The sequence below is a fragment of the Doryrhamphus excisus genome, linkage group LG9 (assembly GCF_037039965.1).
Source record: "Doryrhamphus excisus strain RoL-2023G ecotype Guam linkage group LG9, RoL_Dexc_Guam_v1.1, whole genome shotgun sequence".
Taxonomy (NCBI): Eukaryota; Metazoa; Chordata; class Actinopteri; order Syngnathiformes; family Syngnathidae; genus Doryrhamphus; species Doryrhamphus excisus.
Window position 1 is genome coordinate 10,078,347 of NC_136365.1, and position 12,648 is coordinate 10,090,994.

At 39.6% G+C, this 12,648-nt stretch overlaps 1 protein-coding gene across 3 annotated transcripts in view; it reads right to left on the reverse strand.

Moving 5' to 3' along the window:
* Positions 1 to 12,648, reverse strand: part of ctnna2 (catenin (cadherin-associated protein), alpha 2) — a 228,383-nt gene that overhangs the window by 171,808 nt on the left and 43,927 nt on the right. For all 3 annotated transcript variants that reach the window (XM_078793385.1, XM_058046015.2, XM_058046014.2), the window contains one exon: positions 7,790 to 7,993. In XM_078793385.1, coding sequence (XP_078649511.1) covers positions 7,790 to 7,993 — 204 coding nt within the window. The remainder of the gene's footprint in view (positions 1 to 7,789; positions 7,994 to 12,648) is intronic.

Genomic DNA, 12,648 nt, shown 5'->3' on the forward strand with positions numbered 1-12,648 from the left:
CTGTGATTGGCAGTCTAGGGTGTACCTCTGGCCCGAAGACAGCTGGGATAGGCTCCAGCATGCCTGCAACCCTTGTGAGGATAAGCGGTATAGAAAATGAATGGATGATGAATGTTGCTTGTTGCTGCAAAGCGACAGCATTAACAGCCACATTTCTTGGTTTTCACTTTATGCAATCTCCCATCTGCTTGAGCTTGTGACGTCACATACAACCCAGCAATTGAGAGAGACAGACAGAAGACTCATTTTGAAAGCCCCTCTTATCAAAATTCAGATTCTCATTACAATATTTCCAGGTGAGATGAAGCACATGTGGTGGTTATAATGCATAGTTAGGGGAAAGAGAAGAGGGCAATAGCAACATAGATAATGCACAACATGCTCTTATTAATCTTTGAACACTACCAAAAATCAATAACACATTACCCAAAGAACGGGCAAGATCTGAGTGTGTATGGCAATCATGATCTGACACAACAACAAGCTATTTCTGTGAAAGGTCACTGAGCTATGAAGCCTCCTGAAATAACACAACCCCCGACTCATTCTTGATACACTCACTCATACCAGTTACATTCACTATATTTCAGGCTTCAATCAAACAGAATGAACACAAAAACAAGATTTATTTTTCTTATCCAAGTAATTACTTTATTAGACTCCAATAGATGAGTTTGCTGCGTGCTGTGCTGTGGATAAAGAGCATGAAATGATATTCCATTCCACTGTGTAGTAACCATATATTGAAAAGGAGAATGAGACCAAGAATCAATAATGGTACATGCTTCATCTGTTTGCCTTCTTCTTTTATATTAATGCAATGAAGCTAGGAGATAACTTAACATGGATTAGTAATGCTTAAACAAGTATTTGTTACCATGTTTGAAGCTGAAGACATCCCATTCTGTTCAGGTCTGTTCCTGTCATGTCTCTATTGTTATTTATATATACATTGAATTAAATTATATGAATTAAAATGTATTGGAATCAAAAAGACAAATTTAGCTGATTGACTAAAAAGTTTTACTCCAAAAAATAAGCAGCTATGAAAAATATGGGTGATAACAAAAGTGACACAAACCGAGTGAAGAAATTGTGTGCACGCTGAGCTCATATTAACGACAATAGCCTCACTGTAATGTGGCCATTCCCCGTGAAACTGTAAAAGTATGCTGGCCGATAAGGGAAAGTGTGTATTGTATGTACTGTATTATGAATACATAAAACAAACCTGTGAGGGTTCTGCTATGGCATTCCACAACTGGCTGATAAGGTAAAATAATGCAGACCCTGAATTCAGATGCAGTCTCACACACACACACACACACACTCTGCACTCTACACTGTGGCCTGCATGCTTGATTCCTCCTTGCATTTAGCCCCCTGGATCCATAACCCTAACATATGTAGCAGTTAATACAGTTAGAGCCCAGGTCTTTGCTTGCATGTCTGCCCACTTAATGATATTAGAGTTTATTCCATAGTTTTATCTAGCTATCAATGTCAATCATGTTAGCCCTACTCAAAGCAGCAAGGCCTAGAAGGGAATTGGCAATGGAGGGAGGTGGGGCAGAACTCAGGAGAAGGGCTGGCAGTGTGCTAATGCAATAGAGCTGCCAGTTCTAAAAGCCTTTTATTACATTAATATGTTCCTGGATAATTCTATCCAATCTCCTGATTTGACCTCCAAAACCCATTAAAATCTCATTTATTGGATCACCTAATTTGTGACGTGTGGGTGTTCAGGTATTGTGATCATTGCACTTGCAATAATAACAAAGGATTGTGTTTCTTGTTTCCCCAAAAAGCAAAGTTGAATTGTAATCAAAGTATCTAATATCACAGCTACTGTTACTGGATGTACATTATATGTAATGTGCAGAACAAAAGATAATGTATGCACATGGACTCAACATTATCATCATTGTATTATAGGATATTTGCATTCATAATTAGTATTGTGTTGCCTAATTTTGTGTCATGTCATTGCAAATGTAACAATTTTAATTTTGAAATGCTAACTTCTGTCTTTAATTGAATTAAGCATTTGCAGTCGTGCACCATTCCTTGCTCCGTTCTTATAAAAAGCTAGTGTAAGCACTGACAGCAGTTTGTTGTTGGTTATCCCGCAATTTGAGTATGACATGTCCATTATCTGACTGGAATCTTTCCATGGTGTCCCAACTCTAAAAGTGTTTCAAATACAAAAATACATACAACAAATGGAATAGCCTCGGAATAGCATTTAGGGGCACTTGTAATTGTGAGTGCTAGGCACTAGTTGTTTGTCCATCTATCAATTTTCTATGCCGCTTATCCCAGTGTTAGTCAACAACTCTGACTCTTGTAATTTTTCCTGAATGTTTGTGAATGAATTTATGCTATATAAGGTCTGTATTACATCTCTAACTAAATTAGATATATTGTATAAAAACTGCATTTGTGGTTAGTAAGCGCTATTAAACATCCATTCATCCATTTTCTATGTCGCTTAACCTCATGCTGGATCCTATCCCAGCTTTCTCCAGGCAAGAGGCGGGGTACACTCTGGACTGGTCGTCAGCCAATCACAGGGCACATATAGACAAACAACCATTCACACTCGGATTCATACCTATGGACAATTTAAGAGCCCCAATTAACCTAATATGTTTTTGGAATGTGGGAGGATACCAAACTAACATGCAAACTCCACAAAGAGATGCCAAGTGGAGATCTACCTGATCCCCCGACTTTGTGGCCAACATGCTAACCACTTGACCGGCGTACAACATAACCACATAATAATACAGCAGGTTGAATTGCTGAGCGCTTTCATTTGTACCTTGTATGTCCTGCTTATGGCACCACATCTACAGGATAAGAGCATGAGATGAATGACCTGCACATCTCACATTCACTTGCAAGTATTGACTTTGAACATTGTGTTTGCCACCAACGATGCCACCCAAACATCCTGTGATTTCTGGGTGGGTTTTTTTTCCCCAAAAAAAACAAGCACCATAAAAAGGTAATGACGCCTGAACTTCTGGATATGTTAAAGGAAGAAAATATGTTTCCCACCTTAAGTTGCCATTAGATTAGATATTAGAATAGATATACATTATGGCGTAAATGAACGAAGGAAGTCATAAGCACTGAAACCTCATATTTTAAAGTGTCAGCTCGCTCTGCCATACATTTCTTCATCATCTTCATGCTGAACAACAAATTTCATCATCATTATCATTAATTATCATTAAGTAGCGGTGAGTATTTATACATTTTAAAATGTTTTAATAAGTGTGTGATGCATATAATAAGGCTTGAGCTTGGATTGTGCTACTGTGCATTTAGCTTGTTAGCGTCCTCTGTCACGAGTGAACAATGGCAATTAAGAGATGGGGAGGGTTAATGTAATTGAATCTATTCTAATATTCTATTCTAAAAAAATCAGAGAAGTCAATCTCAAGCGAGCAGAAGTATTTGGAGGGGGAGGTGCAAGATGGCAGCAGCATATTAGAGTGTCAAAAATAGACATTCTTATGGGCATCTCAATTGGTTGTGTTTATTAACTCTTTATGGGTGATCTTTGAATCCATGAGTAGACTCAATTGCGGTAGGCTTTGGATCCCTTCCTGCATTCTGATGCAAGTTCACCTTGGTTTCTGTGACATCACGGGACAGCCATTTAACTCCTTGACCCTTAAGACTGCCTATGTGACTTACTGTAATGTTCAATAAATACATACAGTATAGTCCTCAACTGTGTTCTAGCCTTGAGTGGCTGAGAATTTGAAGTTGTTCAAAGTGTGAGGTTAATATGCACCCAGTGGATTGCAGCTTGTCGTGTGGTGCATTACGTGTTGACAGACGAGAGGGAGGCCAAGGCACGCTACCATTTACTGGGCATAAAAAGCCTGGAGGAAGCAATAGAAAATAAGATGATTAAATCAAAGGAAGAACAAGCGCGGCATTTGAGCAGAATCTGTCGCTTGAACCTGTCATGCTCGGGTTGGTCCGTTTGCATGTGAACTCTGATGTGGCTCATTTGCTTGACCAGTGGACATGGAGCAGTGTTGAATTGAAACCGTAAAACGGAGAGAAACTAAACATTTTACGGTAAAACTGCATTTGTATTAATGAAAAAACATGAAAATATTTCATTATAACTTGATGTTGACATGGATATAATGACAGGACCACTGTAGACATAAGGCAGAACACTGTGTGCAAATGGTTGTACCTCCTCCACCCTCTAAGTGAGATGTTTCATTTTTAATGTCAGGTTAAAAGCTACATGAACAACATGAACCACTGGTTAGATGTTCAGGGAAACCAAGGAGAAAAACACATAAATTAGTCAAACACATGGGTCATGTCATGAAGTGTGCTGGGTATTTTTGAGAAAATCTATGAAACTGTGAATCAGAATAACTGAATCACATGAATTCAACCTTGTTTGTTTCTTTCGGCTTTTTCCTGATTTCAGAGTCGCCACAAAAAGATCCACACACTGATTTTGGCTTGAGCACTTTATATTCCAGATGCCCTTCCTGACGAATACCAATGATGTAAGCATCATAGTAGAGATTCAAACCCAGGGCTTGAACTCCGAAGTCCAGAATGCTAACCAATCACATGAATTCAACCAAATGCATTTAAACACACTTGGGTCAGTGTCCCAAAGAGAGAGTGCCATCACTTTGAGGGGCATGACGACAATCGACAGTGATTTGTAGCTACGTATAACCAGGTTGTCGGAGCAGTGGCCTAAGCAGAGAAGTTACTTCGTCCCCGGCTAGTTCGTCCAGCTCCTCTTGGGGGATTCCAAAACGTTCCCAGACTAGGTAGGAGACATAGTCTCCCCAAAATGTCCTGGGTCTTCCTCAAGGCCTCCTACGACTGGCCGTGCCCTCAAGACCTCACCAGGGAGGCGTACGGGAGGCATTCTGACCAGATGCCCGAACCACCACATGTGAATGACAGTGCTTCTCACCCTATCTCTCAGTGAGAACCCAGGAACCCTACGGACGAAACTCATTCCGGCTGCTTGGATCCACAAAGCCAAAAATAACACCCGGTTATTGCACAGAAACCAATTGTTGACTGAGCATTTTGCATGGGAACTTCAGGGGCACTGTGAAAGAAGCAAGGCCATCTGTCTCTCCCAGGTGATCAGCCCCCCTACCCATGTTTAGCTTTATGTGCCACATCCGGCTAACAGTGAGATTAGTGTGCACACTATCACACTCCCTAAATCCTTCCCTGTACTGCTCACAAAGCCGATGAGTTGCCCCCTTTTACCTGCCATGGCTTTTGGCTATGGCTATATTCTGCCCAAGCTCCCTTGACCCAAGTTGGTAATGCATTACTCCCTAGATCAATTGATAGATTGGCCCTGTCTGAGCTGCCGTAACTAAATCAGCTGCTCCTGATGATTCAGCACCAGCCAGGGAGCCGGGCATGCTGTCACCAATCACAGATCACCAGCAGCTACGACAGGTATGGACATTCTCCTGTCACTTGAACCTAATTTATGGCCAGCTACCACATTGATTAACCTTGTGCTTCGGTTCAAGCTTCCTAGGAAAAAAAAAATCTACCATTAAATGCAGGATGTGACTGGATGAAAAAAGAAAAGAGGAGGTGGTTGTTTACATTACTTCAGTAATATTGAGCTATAAATAACAGTGGAACCGAATGTGTCTCAAAATATGTTCTCCTCTGACATGTTCTGTTCCAATCAATTTTCTATGCTGCTTATCCTCATTAGCGTTGCGGGGGTATGCTGGAGTCTATCCCAGCTGACTATGGGAGGTGGGGACACCCTGGACTGGTGGCCAGCCAATCACAGGGCACATATAGACAAACAACCATTCCCACCCACATTCATACCTATGGACAATTTGGAGTCGCCAATTAACCTAGCATGTTTTTGGAATGTGGGAGGAAACCGAGTACCCGGAGAAAACCCATGCACGCACGAGGAGGGATACCCAAGCAGACAATCGAACCCAGGTCTTTCACATCATAAAGAAAGGCTTTCTCTGCAGCCCTAAAATTTAATTCTAGTTTTGAATAATGAATATTGTTTCATGAATTTGTTTTAATGTATTCCCAGCAGTTTATCATCTTAATTCTGTACCGTGTTTCTTGGCTGCACTGCTTAGAGTAGATTATTTGCCCAATCGGATGTCAGCTGTGTGCAGCAAGTGTTGCCATTTGAATGTAATCTGCCCAGGGCCTTCAGAGTTAGGAGTGCTGGTGGATGTCACTTAAACTATCACTTAAAAATGGAGATATGCCTCTCAAAGCCAAAAGGTAGCAGTAAGGCTCAGCAAAAGTTGCTTGCCAACCACCAAGAAACAACTCCGTCACGGGTTGCAAATACTAACTAGGAGCAGAAAGAATTGACTTAGCGTCGGACATTCTTAAAAATCTATTTTCAAAATGTAAACTCGAGACATATTACGGAGATGTGGACTTACGCCAAGGCTTGTTTCAGTTTGCCACTTTTACTGGAAGTCTTCCAGACCAGTAACTACAATACAGTGGTGAGTGTGTTGTACTTTAATTCATGTTTGTATGTTTTTACAGTCATGTTGTTAGGTAAATATTGACTGTCCCACATTATGATGAGGTGTATAAGTTTGGAGTTTGCATCTTTTTAGAGACAATGTATTCAAAGGTAAAGGGTTAACTGGGTTTCTTGCTTTAGTTTTACCGTTTTATTGAATATTGTTGTATTCAACCTGGATTCAGTAATGCCACAAACTGCTTTATTACCTTTTTGTATATTTATGATGGTGTATATAATTCTCAGTATACCTGTATGTGAAGACAATCTTCATATACACGTTTTATTGACGCTGTACTTGGAAAATCTTCTTATTCGTGTCTCTATGAATTCCTCTGTGTTCTCTAGCCGGAGGCTGTCAACCGCTGAAACGCAACTCATACGCCTATTAAACCCATGGCACAGTTATTTTAGCAAAAAGGAGTCTTTAAAGACAAATGTTTTTGCCAGACTTAACTCAACGTCACAAAGATTGTATTTGACCGTATTTATAAATATATATACGTATGTATTTATTGAAGTTGTTATTCCAGTGTTATTGAAAACACGATTTAAAAAAAATCTTTTTTGTTGAAATTGTTGATATTGTCTCTTGTCTTGTATTCAGATCATTGTAGCTGAACACAAGGCGTGCATATTTTGAAGACAAAAAAGGGAGCAGTGATGTTGAGACAAAAAATAACATCTTTCATGTACGTTATGTCTGCACCCTATCTGCTATATTTGAGTTACAACTACTAACAGCACAGAGTGTAAGAATATCTAATATTTGTTCATTATATTTACATATGCTTCTAAATCTGTATGGATACAAAACATAAACCCTGGTTTTGTTAGCCCACAAAGAGTATATATATTTTGGGCATTCTCAGTAATCTGCTTGCAGACAGAGTGTACAAAAAAAGAACGTCGTCTAATCGTGAGTCACTAGAAAGAGAGGGACTGTCTTTCCATCACTAAGGTTGGGTTTGATGCACTCGGTCTCTACCTCGTGACAATTTCATTGAGCAAAAAATCTTATTAAGGAAAGCAGAGTAAAACGGTTCACCCATAATCAGTAGTGCTTCCTACATGACCAGATGTGACACTCAATAAAAATGTTTCTCTAATATGTTAGAACCCAAGACGTAAATCTCAGTCAGAGCTCAAATAGGGAAGAATAAAGGGACGCTAACACAAAGTTATGACTTGATATCATGACCATGACAATGACGATGACTGAAAACTTACATTGTTCATGTACTCGCTCAACAAGTCTTGTAGGGCCTGTCGGACAGCGTTGCACTCAGCCACGATGCGCTCACGTCGATCATCACGTGTGCACGAAGAGTCAGCCATTAATGCGGCACCGCTGATGATGCTCTCCAAGCGCTCCTCCAGAGATGGCCGGAAGCGAGCTTCGCTGAATGTCAGAGGGTCCAAGATTATTTTATTCTGTCAAGCAAAAATACAAAAGGTGAGGTTATTCTCCTTTTCTCTTATGGAATTGTCCAAAATCTGGAGGATTAAATAATACAAACTGATAACTCATACCAACAAAGCTAAAAACAAGAATCAACTGCAAAGGGGAACCTCGAGATTGAGAAATGGTATACATCAATTAATGGTATACATCTACAGTCCACACAGATTGAGAGTTCATGTGCTGGTAATTCAGTTTGGACAGAACAGATAAATAATATAAATACCATCACATTCTCAATAGTTATGGTGGGGTAAGGGGGGTTGGGGGAGTATGTCCCCTCGAGCAGGGCATGACTGAAAATAATTGAGAACCACTGGGTTATCTCTATGTTAACATCTACACCAGACATTTGAGCTTTCAGATGGCAAACAGAACAAGCCAAAGTCTAATACACAGAGGGCCTGAAGAGTGAAAGATGTAAAGAAGGAAAGAACATGAAGGCACACTGAGAGCATTCCCACAGGGGTTTACTCGATTGTTATTCAAGCATGATGTCAGGTTCCAATTATCATAGGGAGTTGAGAATAGGCAGGGGAGAAAGATTAGAAAATGCGTGATTGACATTGAGGCTTTCAAAGTAAATGGCAATGGCTCAAGTCAAAAACTGTGACAACATGATATTCTCACTTCACCCTTTTTTTTGGCTTTTCAACCTCATTCATTTGATGTTACATCAAAGAGTAAATGTATGAAGTATTTCGGAATCATGATGGAAAACTGCCATCCGGCCCAGTTTCCGAAGGGATGGGATCATTTACAATGAACCAATGAACATGGACCACGACGCTACTTCCAGCCACCTTGACTGTGAGCAAGACTCAGTTACTTCAGTTGTCATTTGTGTTGCCAGCTGTTTAGACAATAATTGCTGTGTGTCGGCTCATTTTCAGTAAGTAGTAAACATAGTCTTCCCTCACGTCATAAAGAATGCCATCCTGGGAGTTGAATGAAGAGGATTTGACATTATATGGCTCCTGAAGAATGTAAGTCTGGCTTCAAAATTAGACGCAGAGGAACAGAGTGTGTGGACGTTATTTTGCACCCTGAAGGCGGAGATGAACAAGCAACAGTAGGAAATTGTAGCACAAATAATGTAAGATCTAAGAGTCCTGCAAACACAGAACGACAACTTCAAGAAGAGCTTCTCGGACATCGAGATCAAGGTACTACAAGATAATGCTGCCTTGTGCGCTGCTCTTAAGGAGGAAAAACAGAATACTATGTAATGACATCATACAGGATGGAATCATTGTACTACTAGATGTTAATCCTGCTTTGTGCACCACTGTGGAAGACAATGGAAGAGAAAAAAATAAAATTGTTGAGATGTTGAGAACAAATGAACGATGTGATCCACGTTCAAAGAAATATACCCAATACAAATTCCACAGCAGTGCAGAACAGAGAAGTAAATGAAATGTTCCCTCGACAAAGCAACAAATTGCCAATTTCCTACAATTTAAACATATGGATGTAGAAATTGACAGCAGATACAGCGGAAGGGTTTGGAAAATCGCAATGAGTTGGCCCGCTTCACAGACCTTATCAAACAAAGTGCTTACAGTGATCTGAGTAAGTTAGCAATTCGTTGGGTATAAACTACTCCTCTGCCATTTTGATTTTAAAAGTGGAAACAATAGCACAAGAGGTGGTCGATCAGTAATCACTTGATTGAAATGAACTACACCAAAAACAGATATCGTCCTTTAACTGGAAACTATCAGGAAGTAGACATTTCAAGCAGGAATGATCGGGCATGAACAAAATGCAAATTTTCAAGCTGTTTCTTCCATGCTAATGTACCAAACTGCTTGTGTGTTTATCCGTCATATCAGATTAAATTATAAAATAATTATCTAGAACTTTCCACAATGGTATTAAAGACAGGCAGTGAATATTTTCGGAGCAAATGGATGTTAAAAACAGACTGCACATGCCATATACACATCAAACTACCACCATTACCAGGTCCTCCCTGGAAAACAAATCACAGGCTCATACCAATGGCAGGTATTCATTAGGTGCCTTTAATTTGATGTGCTTGTTTTAATTGTACACATTGATAAATCACAATAACAATAGATTACTATACTAGATTATTATAGAAATCCGTAGGCATTCTCACATCTATAATGGTTCGCCATAACTTTGTAGTTTGTGGGCTCAAAAGATTGAGCTCAAAGTTAAATTTCTATAGTATTATCCATTGAGAAGCTATCTTGAGGTATGATGTACCGTGTTTATGTAGTAGCTATATCTTGCCTGCTGGTTTTAAACCTCCATTTTATATGAACTTATCCTCTCGAGTTTGACAGTGAAGGACCAGAGGCAACCTTATGTTTCCCCGACAAATGTTGAGGTTATTAGTTCAACCCAACTCCAGGGGGAAACAAACGGTGACATGGGGCAACCGTCAAATCAAATCAACCCGTCTGCTGTTGCCTTCCAGGATTTTCCAATATTTTAATGACAACTATGTCATCTCTCAGAGGAAAGCTCATCAAAGACTATATACTATTTTGTTTGGAGGGCTATTTGGTTGTGATCATCACTCTGTGTGACAAAGCCTAGCCAGTGCTGACCCAACAGGGGGATTTGTCACAACATGCTGTGATTGATCAGCCAAATAAAGAGAGCATTTAATCTGAAGTTAAAGTTTGACCATTAATTGTCACAGAATGAAAAGGAACTTTACACCTTTGGAGAAGTCAGTGCAGATCTGTATCAAGCCTTAGCATTTAAGAGATATAATAACATAAATATGTCCATGCATTCATAAAAAAAAAATGTTAAGCTGAGGAAAGGTTTTTGAACAATCGGCCTAAGATTAAGAGCTCTGATATGAATAAAAGAATAGCAGGATGTTACATGCTGCATGAAGTGGCTACATGCTGTGCATGACGCTAACATAAGCATGGTGCAACAGAATACAACTAGAAATCCTCTGAGGGGTAAACATACAACACAACTATCCCCTTAAAAATCGAAATGTAAAGCATGCTTAGAACATTAATAACGAAAGAGGGTGCAAGTGGAGATACGAAATGGGGATAAACATGAATTAGTAAGAGGAAAGGCAGCAGGAATTCAAGCTAAAAATGCTGCATTCCTTAAATAGTGAGTGGGCGCCCAATTGAGCCAACTGCTTCCATTGCGAATACATGGTTGTCATGCATGTGAAAAATTAATAACCACCCCCCTGAACACGTATTTCTTGACGGTTACGTGCATCTCATGGGATAGTGCACATACAAAACACAATACATATACAAAATAGAACCTGTGTTAATGTTGATTCATTATTGCTTCGTCTTTTCTTCTTTTTTTTGGTAGTTGTTTTCTATTTGCTAAATAACTAAAATATGTATACAATAGGTTCAGAACTGCCAACCTGCCACAGTAGGAAGTCCAACTCTCACTTAGTACCCAATACAAATGAAATTGTGAATATTAACCACGCTTATTGTACAACATAATTATCAAACCTACTTATGTGTTCATATAAGGCATGAGGATTAATGAACAACTTTTGTCAGTAGGCCTGTCATGATAATGGATATATCGATTTATCGAACTATGGTAATTATGATCCCTTGATAAATTGACTGAAGTGTATCCGAATCCGCTCCATCTGTCTGTGGTACACAGGCTGGATGGGAAGAGAGTTCACTCTGCATGTGGAGGCGGGGCTACATGGAGTGCTAGCAGTTAGTAAGCAGACTTGATTATGAATGAAGGAATGAAGCTTTTTGTGGCTTAATGTGAGCATAAACTATCCGTTTCAGTTTCCTTTGCTGTTTTTGTAAATGGCTGGAAAGCACATGCTTAGTAGTTCTACTATGTGTATGGGAGCTCTAAGCATGTGGTTAATATTCTGCTTTATACATTGGTAGTGTCTTGTTTGTTTCATCCACCAATTGCTGTGTCAAATAAGCAAATTAAGCAAATAGGCTTAAGTACAACAAAATCTTACATGTTGGCAGGTCTGCTGTTTTAACGTCAAAAAGTGTTAGTGCCTCCGCATTGCATTGTTAACTTGACAAGCTCTGATGCAATATATTTTCCCCTATACCCAGGGTACACTTAATAGCAAATGGACTCCATGTCCTCACCACAAAATATGAATTTAACAAGTGATATCTGAGATGTTGAAGGACAGGTTAAATGAAGAAAGAAATAAAGAGACAGACAAAGAGTGACTTAAATGGAAAAAAGTAATAACAAAAGAAAGTCTACAGGTAGTAAATATATACAGTGCTGCAACAGGGACCAAAAGGTTGCTCGGTGCCAATATAATAATAGTTGGAGCAGTGCCCCGTCTAGTTGGTGAGAGACCTTGAATGTGGACAGGAACAATGGGTATCTGATCCAAAGTTTCGCCTGCGGCAGTATGAACTGGGCAGTCTCAAATATCAGTTGACGGCAGGGGAGCACTGGGATTTCCACTCTGACCATCTGATCTCTGCAGGTATACCAAAATATTACTATTAGGGAAAAATTGCCTGACATTGTTTCTGTTTTGGTAGCTCATCAAGCGGTAGATGTTTTTTTTTTTTTAGTTTTGTTTTTTTGCCATATTCTGCACTGCAATGTCCATTAGCCTAAATTTCTTCCCAGAGATTGT